The sequence below is a fragment of the Hemitrygon akajei genome, chromosome 12 (genome assembly GCF_048418815.1).
Source record: "Hemitrygon akajei chromosome 12, sHemAka1.3, whole genome shotgun sequence".
NCBI lineage: Eukaryota > Metazoa > Chordata > Chondrichthyes > Myliobatiformes > Dasyatidae > Hemitrygon > Hemitrygon akajei.
Window position 1 is genome coordinate 27956896 of NC_133135.1, and position 16830 is coordinate 27973725.

The window sequence follows — 16830 nt, forward strand, 5'->3', positions numbered from 1 at the left end:
ACAGATATTTTGTGTTTTTTTTTTAACATGGTTCTGCATATTGGCCTTGGCTGGAGATTAGACAGTTTAACTGAGTGGTTCACTTTCAACTGTGCACTTCAGATTCAGAATCAGGTTTAATAGCACCAGCATATGTTGTGAAATTTGTTAACTTAGCGGCGGCAGTACAATGTAATACATGATAATATAGGAAAAAACTGAATTGCAATCAATCGATTTATCAAATAAATAAGCGGGTAAACACATATATACAGTGTCTATAAAAAGTCTCCTCCCCCAGGAAGTTTTCATCTTTTATTGTTTTACAGCATTGAATCACTGGATTTAATTTGGCTTTTTTGACACTGATTAACAGAAAAAAAAATCTTTCGTGTTAAAGTGAAAACAGATCTCTACAAAGTGATCTAAATTAATTACAAATATAAAATACAAAATAATTGATTGCATAAGTATTCGCCCTCTTTAAGTCAGTATTTAGTAGATGCACTTTTGGCAGCAATTGCAGCCTTGAGTCTGTGTGGACAGGTCTCTATCAGATAGATAGATAGATAGATACTTTATTCATCCCCATGGGGAAATTCAACTTTTTTCCAATGTCCCATACACTTGTTGTAGCAAAACTAATTACATACAATACTTAACTCAGTAAAAAAAATATGATATGCATCTAAATCACCATCTCAAAAAGCATTAATAATAGCTCTAAAAAGTTCTTAAGTCCTGGCGGTAGAATTGTAAAGCCTAATGGCATTGGGGAGTATTGACCTCTTCATCCTGTCTGAGGAGCATTGCATCGATAGTAACTTATCTGTACTCTGAGTTCCTTCTGAACTCTTTTAAGCTCCAACCGATCACCATCTTTAAAGGCCCTCTTCTTCTGGTTTAGGAGGCCTTTGATGTGACTAGTGATCCATGGCTTATTATTGGGATAGCAGCGAACAGTTCTAACAGGGACAACTGCATCCACACAAAAGTTAATATAGTCCGTTGTGCATTCAGTGACCTCCTCAACGCCCCCACAGAGCCCCCCTTGCAGTACATCCCAGTTAGTAGTACCGAAGCAGTCTCTCAGGGCCTGTTCAGCTTCAGGAGTCCACTTCCTAAAAGAGCGTGTGGTAGTGGGATGCCTCATCACAATTGATTTATATCTGGGCTGTAACAAAACCAGGTTGTGATCAGCTTTCCCCAATGAAGGCAGTGGGGATGCACTATATGCCTCCTCTACATTTGCACATCTGGACTCTGCAATTTTCCCCCCATTATTCTTTACAAAATTGCTCAAACTCTGACAGATTGCATGGGGATCATGAGTGAACAGCCCTTTTCAAGTCCAGCCACAAATTGGATTGAGGTCTGGACCCTGACTTGGCTACACTAGGACATTAATTTTGGTTTTTAAGCCTTTCCTGTGTAGCTTTGGCTTTATGCTTGGGGTCGTTGTCTTGCTGGAAAATAAACTCAAGTCATAGTTCTCTTGCAGACTAGATCAGGTTTTCCTCCAGGATTTCCCTGTATTTTGCTGCATTCATTTTACCCTCTACCTCCACAAGCCTTCCAAGGCCTGCTGCAGTGAAGCATCCCCACAGCATGATGCAGCCACCACCATGCTTCACAGAAGGAATGGTGTGTTTTTAATGATGTGCAGTGTTTAGCTTATGCCAAAAATAGTGTTTAGTCTATAACAAAAAAGCTCCAATTGTGGTTTCATCAGATCATGGAACCTTCCAGCTGAATTCAGAGTCTCCCACATGCCTTCTGGCAAACTCTAGCCGAGATTTCATGTTTTTTTTTTCCAACAGTGGCTTTTGCTTTGCCACTCTCCCATAAACCTGCGACTGGTGAAGGACCCGGGCAACAGTATATGTGCAGACTCTCCCATCTCAGCCACTGAAGCTTGTAACTCCTCCAGAGCTCTTGGTGGCCTCCCTTACTAGTCTCCTTGTATGGTGACTCAGTTTTTGAGACTGCCTGCTCTAGGAAAATTTACAGCTGTGCCATATTTCTTTCTATTTCTTGCTGATTGACTTAACTTACAATTCGCCTACCCGCTACGACTTCTGCATGGAGGCCGGTGACCAGTGGTGTGGCTCAGGGATCTGTTCTGGGACCCTTACTCTTCGTGATTTTTGTAAATGACCTGGAAGAGGAAGTGGAGGGATGGGTTAGTAAATTTGCTGATGACACAAAGGTTGGGGGTGTTGTGGGTAGTATGGACGGCTGTCAAAGGTTACAGCGGGACATTGATAGGATGCAAAACTGGGCTGAGAAGTAGCAGATGGAGTTCAACCCGGATAAGTGTGAAGTGGTTCATTTTGGTAGGTCAAATATGATGGCAGAATATAGTATTAATGGTAAGACTCTTGGCAGTGTGGAGGATCAGAGGGATCTTGGGGTCCGAGTCCATAGGACGCTCAAAGCAGCTGCGCAGGTTGACTCTGTGGTTAAGAAAGCATATGGTGTATTGGCCTTCATCAATCGTGGAATTGAATTTAGGAGCCGAGAGGTAATGTTGCAGCTATATAGGACCCTGGTCAGACCCCACTTGGAGTACTGCGCTCAGTTCTGGTCGCCTCACTACAGGAAGGATGTGGGAAACAGAAAGGGTGCAGAGGAGATTTACAAGGATGTTGCCTGGATTGGGGAGTATGCCTTATAAAAACAGGTTGAGTGAACTCGGCCTTTTCTCCTTGGAGCGACAGAAGGTGAGAGGTGACCTGATAGAGGTGTATAAGATGATGAGAGGCATTGATCGTGTGGATAGTTAAAGGCTTTTTCCCAGGGCTGAAATGGCTGCCACAAGTTTAAGGTGCTTGGCAGTAGGTACAGAGGAGATGTGGGGGAAAGTTTTTTTTATATGTAGAGAGTGGTGAGCGCATGGCTGTCGGCAATGGTGGTGGAGGCAGATATGATAGTGTCTTTTAAGAGACTTTTGGATAGGTACATGAAGCTTAGAAAAATAGAGGGGTATGGGTACCCCTAGTAATTTTAAGGTAGGGACATGTTCAGCACAACTTTGTGGGCCGAAGGGTCTGTATTGTGCTGTAGGTTTTCTATGTTTCTAATTTGCCTACCAACACAACTGATCGACGGACGATGCAATAGCCACAGCTCTACATACCGTCCTTACACATCTGGAGAAGAAGGATACTTATGTGAGAAGCTGTTCTTGGACTGCAGTTCAGCATTCAACACATAATTCCATCCAGGCTTGACAGGAAGCTCAGAGACCTCAGCCTTGACCCTGCCTTCTGCAGCTGCATCCTGGACTTCCTGTCAGATCGCCGGCAGGTTATAAGAGTGGGCTCCCTCACCCACATCCCTTTGACTCTCAACACAGGAGCCCCTCAGTGCTGTGTACTAAGTCCCCTTCTTTACTCCCTGTATACCCATGACTGTGTCACCACCCACAGCTCTAATTTGCTATTTAAGTTTGCCAATGACACTACATTGATTGGCCTAATCTCAACAAAATTGAGGTGGCCTACAGGGAAGAAGTCATCTCTGACATAGTGGTATCAAGAAAACAACTTCTCCCTCCATGTTGCAAAAACAAAGGAGCTGGTTGTGGACTACAGGAGGAATGGAGACAGGCTAACCCCTATTGACATCAATGGATCTGGAGTTGAGAGGATAAACAGCCTCAAGTTTCTCAGCATCCACATCACCGAGGACCTCACGTGGTCTGTACACACCAGCTGTGTGGTGAAAAAGGCACACAGTCCCTCTTTCACCTCAGATGGTTGAGGAAGTTGGGTATGGGCCACCAAATCCTAAGAACTTTCTATAGGGGCTCAATTGAGAGCATCCTGACTGGCTGCATCACTGCCTGGTATCGGAACTGTACCTCCCTTAATTGCAAGACTCTGCAGAGAGTCGTGCAGATAGCCCAGCGCACCTGTAGATGTAAACTTCTCACTATTCAGGACACTTAAAAAGACGTGTGTAAAAAGGGCCCATATGATCACTGGCGACTCCCAATCACAATCTATTCCAGCTGCTACCATCCGGGAAACAGTACCGCAGCATAAAAGCCAGGACCAGGACAGCTTCTTCAGACTGATTAACTGGCACTGATTTGAGTGTATTCCTATGTTACATTATCTGTTCTATTTATTATAACTTACCATAATTGCTCATTTAGACGGAGACGTAACGTAAAGAGTTTTAGTCATGTATGTGCAGGATGTAAGAAATAAAGTCCATTCAATTCAATTCTGTATTCCAAGAGATATTCAGTGACTTGGAAACTTTCTTGTATCCATCTCCTGACTTGAGCTTTTCAATAACCTTTTGGTGGAGTTGCTTGGAGATTTCATTTGTCTTCATGGTGTATGTATATGTATTTCTAAATGGACATTGAACCCATGGTAGAGTGTGCGTGAGAGACAGACAGAGGCGGAGAGAGAGAGAGGCGGGTGGAGGGGCAGAGAGAGAGTGAGAGACAGAGAGAGAACTTGTATTCTGTCACTCTCTCTCTGTCTCTCTCACTCTCTCTCTCTGCCCACCCCTCTCTCAGCCTGTCTGTCTCTGTCTCTAACTCGCACTTAGTCATGGGTTTAATGTTCATTTAGAAATCGGATGGCAGAGGGGAAGAAGCTGTTCCTGAAACGCTGTGAGTATGCCTTCAGGCTTCTGTATCTCCTTCCTGATGGTAACAACGAGAAGAGGGCATGTCTTGGATGGTGGGGATCCTTAATGATGGACACTGCCTTTCTGAGGTACTGCTTCTTGAAGATGTCTTGGATACTATGGTCACTGGTGCCCGTGATGAAGCTGACTAATGCTCCAAGTCTGATACCTTTTTATCCCACAGATGGTGCGTGTAGCATGGCTGTTCTTATTTTCCAAATTCATTGAGCTGTTTGACACAGTGAGTATGACAATATTTTTTTGGCCTTCTGTGACTGATAAAACTAAGGATCAATTTGTTTCAAATTCAGTAAATTATAATCTACCTTTAAGTCTCTGAACAGTTTCTGTGCATTCTTTATTTCCTTTTTAAACCAAAAGATCACCAGCTACCAATTTCTTCTACTGAGAGGTTACAATGAGAATTTTTCCTTTACCGGGTATCCTTGTAGAGTAGGCTGGGCCGGGACATTGGCACATAACTGGAGTCTCCTTCAGATTTAATTAGCTCCCCCAATTAAATAAAACTCCTCTTCATTTCATCATACTTCCTCCCTCAATCCAAGCTACTGCCCTCTTCGCCATCCCTACGCAAAACCAAGTATATGATTGTCAAATAACTGATTTATTTCTTTATTTATTGTCCGTTCTTTTTCAGGAATTGGGTGCATTGGCAAGCCCAGCATGTATTATTGTGTAAATGTCAACCTAAGGAATTTAAGCTTGTAATGTTAATATTCAGAAACATTGGATCATTTGAGTGCGAATACAGGTCAACAGTGATGAAGGAACAGTGCTGTATTTCCATATCAAGGTCGTACGTGACTGGCAGGGAAGTGTGCAAGTTCCTCCTTTTGGAGCAGGCATGGCAACTAACAGTCTTTGTAGATGGCAGACACTGATGGGGAAGTGAATACTTACAGGTCCATCAGACAGGCTGCATTGTCCGCAATGCTATCAGGCTTTTCGTACAGTCAGGAAACATCTGTGTCTTGTGATCACGAATGCTTTGAGCTTAACACCAATTTGCATGTGAGATTACTTTGATTTCTTTTTCATGATCTAGGTACATTGGCAAGTCCATCTTGTGTTAGTTGTGGTATAGACGTTATCAAAGCAACCTGGATTTTGACAGGAGATTCCTTACAGCTGTGCAGGATCACGACTGATCACGACTGGCCGGCAGAAGGTGAAGAGTAGGAATAAAGGGAGCCTTTTCTGTTTGGCTGCAGGTGATTAGTGGTGTTGCTCAGGGGTCAGTGTTGGGACTGGTTCTCTTCAGTTATACTGCATGTCAGTGGTTTAGATGATGGAGGTGATGGCTTTGTGGCCAGTTTGTGGATGACGTGAAGGTAGCTGGAGGGGCAGATTGTGCTGAGGAAGCAGGGAGTTTGCAGAAGGATTTGGATTAGGGGAATGGGCAAAGATAGAATATGGTGAAGTGAAGTGTATGTTTGCACTGTGGTAGAAGGAATAAAGGTGTAGCCTTTTTTCTAAACATGGAGAAAATTCCATAAAGGATTCCATAAAGGTTACGTTCGTTTCAAGAGGACTACAATATAAAAGCAAGAATGTAATGCTGAAGCTTTGTAAGACATTGGACAGACCACACTTGGAGTATTGAGAGTAGTTTTCCCTTACCTAATAAAAGATGTGCTGGCATTGAGAGGATCCAGAGGAGGTTCACGAGAATGATTCTAGGAATGAAAAGGCTAACTTATGAGGAGCATTTGATAGCTCTGTGTTAGTATTTGCTGGAGTTTAAAAGAATGGTGGTGGGGTGTGTGGATCTCATTGAAACCTCTCGAATATTGAATGGCCTGGATAGCGTGGATATGGAGATGATGTCTTATGGTAGGGGATTCTCGGATCAGAGGGCACAGACTCAGAAAGGAGGGACAATCCATTTAGAACAGAGATGGGGGGGGGGATTTCTTTAGCTAAATGGTAGTGAATCTGTAGAATTCATTGCCACAGGTGGCTGCGGAGGCCAAGAAAGAAGGCAAATTTCACAATGGGGCAAAAAACATTCTTTTTACAGGAGTGATTTTATAATACTTTGTTACCTGCCTCTTGCCACCACTGATTTGGAGGAAGGGTAACCCACAATGGTACTGATAGTCCCATTAGATTTCTAAATGCTTTTTTAATCTAACTCCATTCATATGTTGATACCATTTGCATAGGAATGAGATTACTATTGATTCATTGTTTGTTTCATGCATAGTACACTGGTTGATATGAACTTGTTCCAACATCTCAGGTATTCTTTGTCCTGCGGAAGAAGAACAGTCAGATTACCTTTCTTCACATATTCCACCATTCAGTAATGCCATGGACCTGGTGGTGGGGTGTCAAGTTTGGACCAGGTACACAGAACGAGCTTTGGTTATTTGTCACTTGCTTTTATTGAGCTAAATGAGTAGCAACATTTGATACATGTACTTTGTTGTTAATGCCTACTGTGTTTCTTGCAGGTGGCATGGGATCCTTCCATGCTATGGTGAACTCCATCGTCCATGTCATCATGTACTTTTATTATGGTCTGTCTGCCGCTGGCCCAATGTTTCAGAAATACCTCTGGTGGAAGAAGTATATGACAGCAATCCAACTGGTCAGTACTGCTATCTTGGCATCTAGATGTTCTGTGAATGGGCGTGTACAGTACCCCTCATTAATGTAGATCATTACTTGATAAGAGGAAGTGAGACACTTGACTTCACTATATTTTGTTTCAGGAATGGGTGGTGGGAAACATTTAGCATGGAGGCTGTTTGAACTGTTAGTTGAGTCAGTTTTCATTAAAGATGAGCAGTATGAAAAAGCTAAATGAAAGCTTCTTTAAAAATTGTCCAGGTCAAGAAAATCTGCTAATGGGAAAGCTGCATTTTATGCAACATGTCATGATCCACAAGTTGCTCTGTTGCCTAAGATTTAATTTAAAGTATAGACAAGTTATGAAGATTGTGGTTCCAGAAAGCAAAGCAATATTTGGTCACACAAGGTCACACAACCAGCACTGAAATAGTTTCCAACTTGTCAGTTGTTGATGTTGGATAGAATCATAGACTTCTATCACAAGCCAGTTGGCTTGTTGTTACAACATGCCAATTAGTCTTCAAAGACCTTGTTTTTTTCATCCTTTACAGATATTTACCCAGTTTTTTACTGAATATTATTTCAATAGTCTCCAACACTTTCTGTTCTGTTGATTTTTCATACAAATCCTTTATTTAGCACACATAGATCAGGATACATCTAGTTATCATTTGCCATTGTAACTCGTTTTTTCTCTTACTCATGATTTTTGGAGACTTATTATTTCATGTTTTCATCCTCTGCTTTTAAGGGATAATTATTGACATGGAGAATCTCCCTACCATGTTGACTTTTACATTCAGGGATGATACACAGGTCAAAATTTTCCCAGTGATTTTTCCCTCTATTGAGGCAGGGATTGGACGATAGAGTGAAGGACCCATGGTTGACAAGGGAAGTGGAGCATCTGATCAGGTGGAAGAAGGAAACTTTTTTAAGGTTTAGGAAGATCATAAGATATAGGGAGCAGAAGCAGGACTAATCCAATTCTTCCAGTCATCCCCACTCCCTGGCCTTCTCCCACTCCCCTGCCTTCTCCCCACTCCCATTGATACCCTGACTAATTAAGAACCTATCTATCTCTGCCTTGAATACACCCAATGACTTGGCCTCCACAGCCACTCATGGCAACAAATTCCACAGATTTACCACCCTCTGACTAAAGTAATTTCCCTGCATCTCAGTTCCAAATGGACGTCCTTCAATCCTGAAGTCGTGCCCTCTTGTCCTAGATTCCCCTATCACGGAAAATAACTTTGTCATATCTAATCTGTTCAGGCCCTTTAACATTCAGAATGTTTCTATTAGATTCCCCTCCCCTCGTTTTCCTGAACTCCAGGGAATACAGTCCAAGAGTTGCCAGATGTTCCTCATATGGTAACCCTTTCATTCCTGGAATCGTTCTCGTGAATCTGCTCTGAACCCTCTACAATGTCAGTATATCCTTTCTAAAATAAGGAGCCCAAAACTGCAGACAATACTCCAAGCGTGGTCTCACGAGTGCCTTAATGGAGCCTCAACATCACATCCCTGCTCTTATATTCTATACCTCTAGAAATGAATGCCAACATTTCATTCGCCGCCTTCAACACAGACTCAACCTGCAGGTTAACCTTTCGGGTATCCTGCACAAGGACTCCCAAGTCCCTTTGCATCTCTGTATTTTGAATTCTCTCCCCATCTAAATAATAGTCTGCCTGTTTATTTCTTCCATGACCATACACTTTCCAACATTGTATTTCATTTGCTGCTACTTTGCCCATTCCCCTAAACTAAGTTTCTCTTCAGACTCTCTATTTCCTTAACACTACCTGCTCCTCCACCTATCTTCTGTATCATTGGCAAATTTAACCAAAATTCATTAGTCGCGTAGTGCACATCATTGACATACATCACAAAAAGAAGCGATCCCAACACCGACCCCTGTGGAACTCTACTGGTAACCAGCAACCAGCCAGAATAGGACCCCTTTATTCCCACTCTCTGTTTTCTGCCGATCAGCCAATGCTCCACCCATGCTACTAACTTCCCTGTAATTCCGTGGGCTCTCAACTTGCTAAGCAGCCTCATGTGCAGCACCTTGTCAAAGGCCTTCTGAAAATCCAAGTACACCACATCTACTGTATCTCCTTTGTCTACCCTGCTTGTAACTTCCTCAAAAAACTGCAGTAGGTTAGTCAGGCAAGATTTTTCTTATAGGAAACCATGCTGGCTTTGGCCTATCTTGTCATGTGCCTCCAGGTAATCTGTAATCTCATCCCTAACAATCGATTCCAACAACACCAACCACTGATGTCAGGCTAACCGGTCTGTAGTTTCCTTTCTGCTGCCTCCCACCCTTCTTAAATAGCGAAGTAACATTTGCAATTTTCCAGTCATCCGGTACAATGCCAGAATCTATTTTTGAAAGATTGTTGTTAATGCCTCCACAATCTCTCCAGCTACTTCCTTCAGAATCAGAGGGTGCATTCCATCAGGTCCAGGAGATGTATCTACCTTCAGACCATTAAGCTTCCTGAGCATGGATCAGAAGGATCAGACAGGGCTTTAATAAGGAACATAAGGAACTTGGGAGAGCTCGAAGATGACATGAGAAGGCCTTGATGTGTAGGATTAGGGAAATCCACAAGGTGTTCTCCATGTACAGTACGTGAAAAACAGGAGGATGACTAGACCAGAGAGTAGGACTGATCAGGGGAACAAAGAGGAAGTGTGCCTAGATTTGGGAAAAGTCCTTAAGGAATACTTTGTTAGAGGGATGTTTACAAGATGGGAGGTCAGCATATAACACATTCATTTGGTGGAACATCTCAAAATTAAGAAAGAGGATGTGCTGGAAGTTTTGAAAAATATTGGGATAGATAAGTCCTGCGATGTACCCCAGGTAGGTATCGGAAGCAAAAAAAGAGACTACTGAGCTTTTGGCGGTGGTCTTTGTGCCTTCACTAGCTACAGGAGTAGTATCAGTAGATTACCCGACAAATCCATTAGAGTTCTCCGAGGAAGTAACCAGCAGGGTGGACAAAGGAGAGGCAGTGAATGTCATTTACTTGGATCTTCAGAAGGCATTTGACAAGTTGCCATACATGAGGTTGCTTAACAAGATAAAATCCTATGGCCTTACAGAAAATATACTGGCATGTATAGAGAAATGGCTGACAGGCAGGAGGCAGCGAGTGAAATAAAGGGGAGCTTTTCTGGTTGGCTGCCAGTGGTGTTCCTCGGGTCAGTATTGGGACCGCTACTTTTCACATTGTATGTTAATGATTTGGATAATGGAGTTGATGGCTTTGTGGCAAAGTTTGTGGATGATACAAAGATGAGTAGAGGGGTAGGTAATGCTGAGGAAGCAATGCGATTTCAGCAGGACTTGGACAAATTGGAAGAATGGGCAATAAAGTGGCAGATGGAATACAGTGTTGGAAAATGTATGATAATGCATTTTGATAAAAGAAACAATAGTGTGGACTATTATCTAAATGGGAAGAAAGTTCAAATATTAGAGGTGCAGAGGGAGTTGGGAGTCTTTGTGCAAGACCCCCAGAAGATTAATTTAGAGGAGACAAATAAAGGAGACAAATGCAATTTTGGGATTTATTTCAAGGGGAATAGAATATCAAAGCTTTTTCTTTTTTCTGTTTTTTAAATATATATATAATGATATACCTAGGTTTGCCTTGTTTATTTGTTACTTGTATTGTCCATGATTTGGGAATACTCATTTAGACTGTAACTATTGCTTATGTATTCTTTCATGTTTAGTTGAAATGTGTATGTTTGTAATCCCATTATCTATGTATCAATTTTATTTTGTTGATAATAATAATAATAATAAAAAGATTGAAAAAGAATATCAAAGAAGTAGATAATGCTGAGGCTTTATAAGATGCTTGTCAGGCCGCACTTGGAGTATTGTGGATTTTGGGTCCTGTATCTCAGAAAGGATGTGTTGTCATTGGAGATGGTCTAGGGGAGGTTCACGAGGATGATTCCAGGAGTGAAGGCGTAAGCATATGAGGAGCATTTGACAGCTTTGGGCCTATACTCACTGGAATTTAGATGAATGCAGGGCAATCGTATTGAAACCCACCAAATGTTAGAAGGAATAGACAGTGTGGATGTTGAGTGATTCCTTATATGGTGGGGATATCCAGAACTAGAAGGCGCAGCCTCAAAATTGAGAGGCGACCTTTTAGAACAGAAGGAAGGAGGAAATTTTATTTTAGCCAGAGAGTAGTGAATCTGTGGAATGCTCTGACACAGACTGCGGTGGAGGCCAAGTCTGTGAGCATATTTAAAGTGTAAGTTGATTGTTTCCTGATCAGTCGGGGCACCAAAGGAGATGGCAAGAAGACAGGTATATGGGGTTGAGTGGGATCCGGGATCAGCCATGATGAAATGGCAGAGCAGACTTGATGGGTTTAATTCTGCTTCTATGTCTTATGGTCTTATTGGAGAGAAGCAAATGTTATTTCTTTATTCAAGACAGGTAATAGGGATGATTCTGGGAATTGTAGACAAGTGAGCCTTACATCACTGGCAGGCAAACTATTGGAAAGGATTCTTAGAGACAGGATCTACCAGCATTTGAAGATGCATGGTCTGATTAGGGATAGTCAACATGGCTTTGTGATGTCCAATTTGTGCATCATAAGGCTGATTGTATTCTCTGAGGAAGTGCAAAGAAAATTGAAGGTAGAATAGTGGATGTGGTGTATATGGATTTTAGTAAGGTGTTTGACAAGGTTCCCTACGGTAGACTCATTCAGGTAGTCAGGAGGAGTGGGTTCTGTGAAACTTGGCTATGTGGATTCAGAATTGGCTTTCCAGCAGAAGGCAGAGGGTAGTTGTAGGTGGAGTGTTTTCTGCCTGGAGTTTGGTGACTCGTGGTGCTCTACAAGGATCTGTTCTGGGACCCCTGCTCTTTGTGACTAAGATGAGGAAGTGAAAGGGTAAGTTAGTAAATTTGCAGATGACACAAAAGTTGGAGTTGTGGACAGTGTAGAAGGTTGTTGTAGGTTACAATGGGACATTGATAGAATGCAGAGCTGGCTAAGAAGTGGCAGATGGATTTCAATCTGGAGAAATGTGAAGTGTCAACCTTGAAAGCAGAGTACGAACTGAGGGATGTTGGGGTCCATGTCCATCGATCCCTCAAATTTACCGCAGAAGCTGATAGGGTGGTTAAGAAAGTGTATGGTGTGTTGACTTTTATTGGTTGGGGCTGTGTTCAAGAGCCATGAGGTAGCGTTGCAGCACTGTTAAACTCTGATTAGGCCACATTTGGAATATTGTTCAGTTCTGGTTGCCTCATTATAGGCAGGATTTGGATGTTTTGAGAGGGTGCGAAGATTCACCAGGATGCTGACTGGATTGGAGGACATGTTTTATGAGGAAAGTTTGAATGAGCTTGGGCTTTTCTCTCTGGAAAAGAGGGGGGATGAGAGGAGACCTGACTGGGATGTATGAGATGATAAGAGGCATAGAGCGAGCCTTTCTTCAGTGCCTATTTCAAAGGGTGGTATGGCTAATATGTGAGGGCATAATTTTAGCTATTGGAGGAAAGTATAGGGGATGTTGAAGTAGGTTTTTAATAACACAGAGTGGTAAGTGCATGGAGCTCACTGCTGGGTTGGTGGTAGAGGCAGATACATTAGGGACATTTAAGTGACTCTTAATAGGCACATGATGAAAGAAAAATGTAGTGCTGTATGAGACGTAAGGTTTAGATTAATCTTAGAGTAGGTTAAAAGATCAGTACAACATCGTGGGCTGTAGGGCCTGTAGTGTGCAATACTTGTTTGACCAAACATTGAAACAACTTTCAGTAGTGAAAACAATATTGAGCCTCATATCTGTATTAGTCTCTGCTGAGAGGGATAAAGCCAGCAACAAATTTGTCCTTCTGAGTTCAACTGGTTCCTGTTAGTATACTATCTTGTAACTATTGTAGCACGTGTTTAACATTTTACCTTTTCCTTTTCCCTATCTTTCAGGTCCAATTCATTATTGTCTCACTGCATGTCACCCAGTACTACTTCATGGATCATTGTGATTACCAGTTCCCCATTATCATCCATCTTGTGTGGATGTACGGAACATTTTTCTTCATCCTTTTTTCCAATTTCTGGTACCAGGCCTATACCAAAGGCAAGAGGTTGCCCAAGAACATGGAGCACAAACGCAAAGCAGCTGTGAAGAATGGCAAACCAGCAGCAGAAAACGGTGGGCACTCGCTGGAAAATGGGGAGGTGATGAATGGGAAAGTGAAGACAAAGTAATAATGAATAACTTTTTAATAAACACCGATTATTGTATTTTTGTGTTTTGGAAAGTTTTAAGGAGGGCGGGCGCAGCAAGTATCCAGTTTTGAACTTGACTTGAGAATTTCATGCAGCCGATTAATCACTTTGGCACCCTGTTGGCATTTAACCTGGGGAGAGAAGTCTGACCTAATGTTTTAAGGATCCTCTGTAATTAACAAATGGCTTGTGGTTAATCAAGTCTGGAATTTGTTTGGAATCATTGCACTGGTTTAATTGACATTGGAGGTGCAAGGATAATGCAGACCATATGACATGGGAGAGGAACATCTACGCCTCTGACTGAAAGCCAGATCAGTGCTGGTCTGTGCTTGAGGCTAGTCTTGGATGTGCTCTATTTAGAGAAGGTTCAATATGCAATTCTTCAGCCTTTTATCCCGCTCTACCAGTGTTGGATGTAATAATTCCTCCAGATCTGCAAAGAACTAAATGTGTAATGGTGTTGCCTTTTAACCCTTCCTCTGAAAACCTGCAATTAAACCCAGAATGCTGTTGATACTACCCACCATCACGCTGTGCAGTTGAAAGTTATGTCAGAGTGCTCTGAAATGGCCCACTTGGTTGGGTCCATCTTTATTAATTTATGATACCTAGTTTAAAGAAAAAGCATCAGTCTCCATCAATATATGTAACATACTAAATATAATTAGTTATTTTACAATTTTTTATTTGCTTGAATCTACCAATATTGCTGTATATTTTGGGAAGGAAGGAAATCACAATATTTAAAAGAAATGGCTGCTTAGTGGGACAGTGTTAATGTTTACCATACAGCAGGGATCAGTTTTTATTAATGTTTTGGGGCAGGGAGGACAGTCAATTAAAATCCTTTCCTGACTTGCTAAGTATCCTGTAGATGGTGAAACCCATGAGTAGCTCTTTTCCTTTTGATCTGTTATCACTGGGGACTGAACAATATGCCAAATGAGAGAGGGTTCGCAAAACTCTGTAGTGTCATAGTTGAATGCTGGCGAGATCTACTGAGATGAATACTGTGACTATAACTAGCTACATACTTGCGTAGCAGACATCGATCTTTTTTGAAAAGACTTCTGTCAATAGGTGCTGATCAATTAGTATTGCTTACATATTCCTCGGTAGTTTGTTCAGAACTGCCTTTATCTTCTGTTTACTATCCCAACCCAAGGCTACAGATAAAGGAGTTGGGTTGATGCGTTGTACACTCTTGCAGTTGGTGCCAGCTGTCTGTGGTGATGAGCCTCATGTGAAGCTGTCCTTGGGGATAAATTGCTGATGGCACACCTCAGTTATAGAGCTCTATTAGAGTTTAAGCACAATGCTCAAAGCAGTACAGCTACATCTTTAGTTCTTTGCAAATCGCTTTCAGACAGTTAAAACAGATCCCCGTGAGAAAAAGAACAGTGAAGGAAAATCTCTGGGATTATGATATCACAGGAGCAAGTTTCAATAGGAATTCTCTGACACTGAAATAAACTCAATTTCAAAACTCAACGTGTCTGTTTTTATATTTAGTAGAATAGGAATTGTCTGCTGGCTTGCTTTATTACAGCTCACTACATTTCAAGTGCAGAGGCTTATCCTTTGAATTATCTGTTATTTCTCTTTATTAGTAATTTTTAAAAAAAAAATCTGTTGCCACTGTGGAATTTTGTTTCCCGTAATCTCATTTGTGTTAATTCTTGTACCTGAGAGGTATCAGAGAATACATGTTCCTTATCCAATTTCATGTTAGAATTAATTGAATCCCCATTGATTTAAGGTTGCCATCATATGAGAAGAGATGCCAGCTGTACATGGAGAAATGCTGAATGTTTTTATTTAAGTTTCCAAGATTTAAAAAAATTAATGCATTTTGTTTCAAAAATCCTACTCCACCCCTTTTGAGGCACCAGGACTTCCCTGACTCGAGTAAATTTTAAATATACTCAATTGGTAACTTGTAAACATTGATTATGTGTCCATAAAGTGATGCTAGGTACCGGACTGCCTGTATGTAAGGTGACTGACAGGAAATGATATAGTAGTTGTGGTTGGGACTGTGGAGTGGGTGGTGTGTTGATCAGCCCTACTGCTTGGGGAAAGTAACTGATTTTGAGTCTGATTGTCCCGGAGTGGATAATCATAGCCTCCTCCCTGATGGAGTATGACAGTCCCTGGAATACACTATTTAACTGCTAGCTACACTTAACTGCTACATTAAACAAACAACTGGATTTTCTTAAACAGATGTTGAGACTTAAGTATTATGTAGAAGAAAACTACTGTCCTCTTGTTTTTTTGGAAAAATTGCACTGTGGGATCTTGAACTTTTATACTTCCATGAAAGAGAATGGAGGACTTGGATTATTGTCTCAGCATATTTGTTGGTACAGTACTGAGAGCAAGTGCCTCATCACATGACTCCCCAAAGCCTTTCCACTATCAACAAAGCACGGATTAGGCTGTGTGATGTAATACTCTCCACCTTACTGGATGCATGGAGCTTCGGCAACATTCATACTACTATTTAAATCGAAGCAATTTGCTTAACTTGCACTGTTGGACCACGGTTGTATTGAGTGGCATTACAAAATTCACTTTGCTACCTGTTAAACTCCTCTTTAATCCTTGAACTTTACAATTGAGGTTTGTCACATGTAGATTTAAAAAAAACATAACTGACACAGTTGCATCAAATCAGTGAGGATTGTGCTGGAGCCAACTTAGCATGCCCGCGATTTACCAATCCTAACTGTATATCTTTGAAACATGGGAAGAAACCCATGCGGTCATGGGGAGAACATAAAAATTCCGTACAGACAGCAGCAGGAATTGAACCTTCATTGGTGATCACAGGTGCTGGAAAGTAACTGTGCTAATTACTATGTTACTGTTCTGCTCTATAGAAGGTAGAACATTGTTACTTCTAAGTAGTTTCCAGAATGAAGTTGTATGTCATCTTGATTTGGAAATAATTATTACTTCAACACTGCTGTCAAAATCTCAGAATTCCCTACTGAAAACAGAAATGAGAAAATCTGCAGATACTGGAAATAGAAATTGAAATCTGCAGAAGTAGAAATACAAGTTTTGTTTTCAACAATAGTCATATGTGTCAGATGCTTCTCGAACCTCTTGTGGATCAAAAGTCTCTTTCACTTAAGAAAACTTCAAAAAATGATTAAAACAGTCCATGAAGTTACACAAAGATGTTGTAGCAGAAGATAGTAAACCATGGAATGCATTTAGTTAAAACAGTCTAGGTACTTAAGTAGGCAGATAGACCCAATGCGGAAAAATGGGATTAATATAGGTGTGT

The 16830-nt window shown here is 41.5% G+C and overlaps 1 protein-coding gene across 4 annotated transcripts in view; it reads left to right on the forward strand.

The window, feature by feature from the left end:
- The window catches only part of LOC140736833 (very long chain fatty acid elongase 1-like), a 94640-nt gene extending 79617 nt beyond the window's left edge, over positions 1-15023 (forward strand). For all 4 annotated transcript variants that reach the window (XM_073062791.1, XM_073062793.1, XM_073062790.1 and 1 more), the window contains exons 6-9: positions 4814-4870; positions 6893-6998; positions 7107-7243; positions 13224-15023. In XM_073062791.1, coding sequence (XP_072918892.1) covers positions 4814-4870; positions 6893-6998; positions 7107-7243; positions 13224-13508 — 585 coding nt within the window. In that variant the 3' untranslated portion in view covers positions 13509-15023. The remainder of the gene's footprint in view (positions 1-4813; positions 4871-6892; positions 6999-7106; positions 7244-13223) is intronic.
- The last annotated feature ends 1807 nt before the right edge of the window (positions 15024-16830 follow it).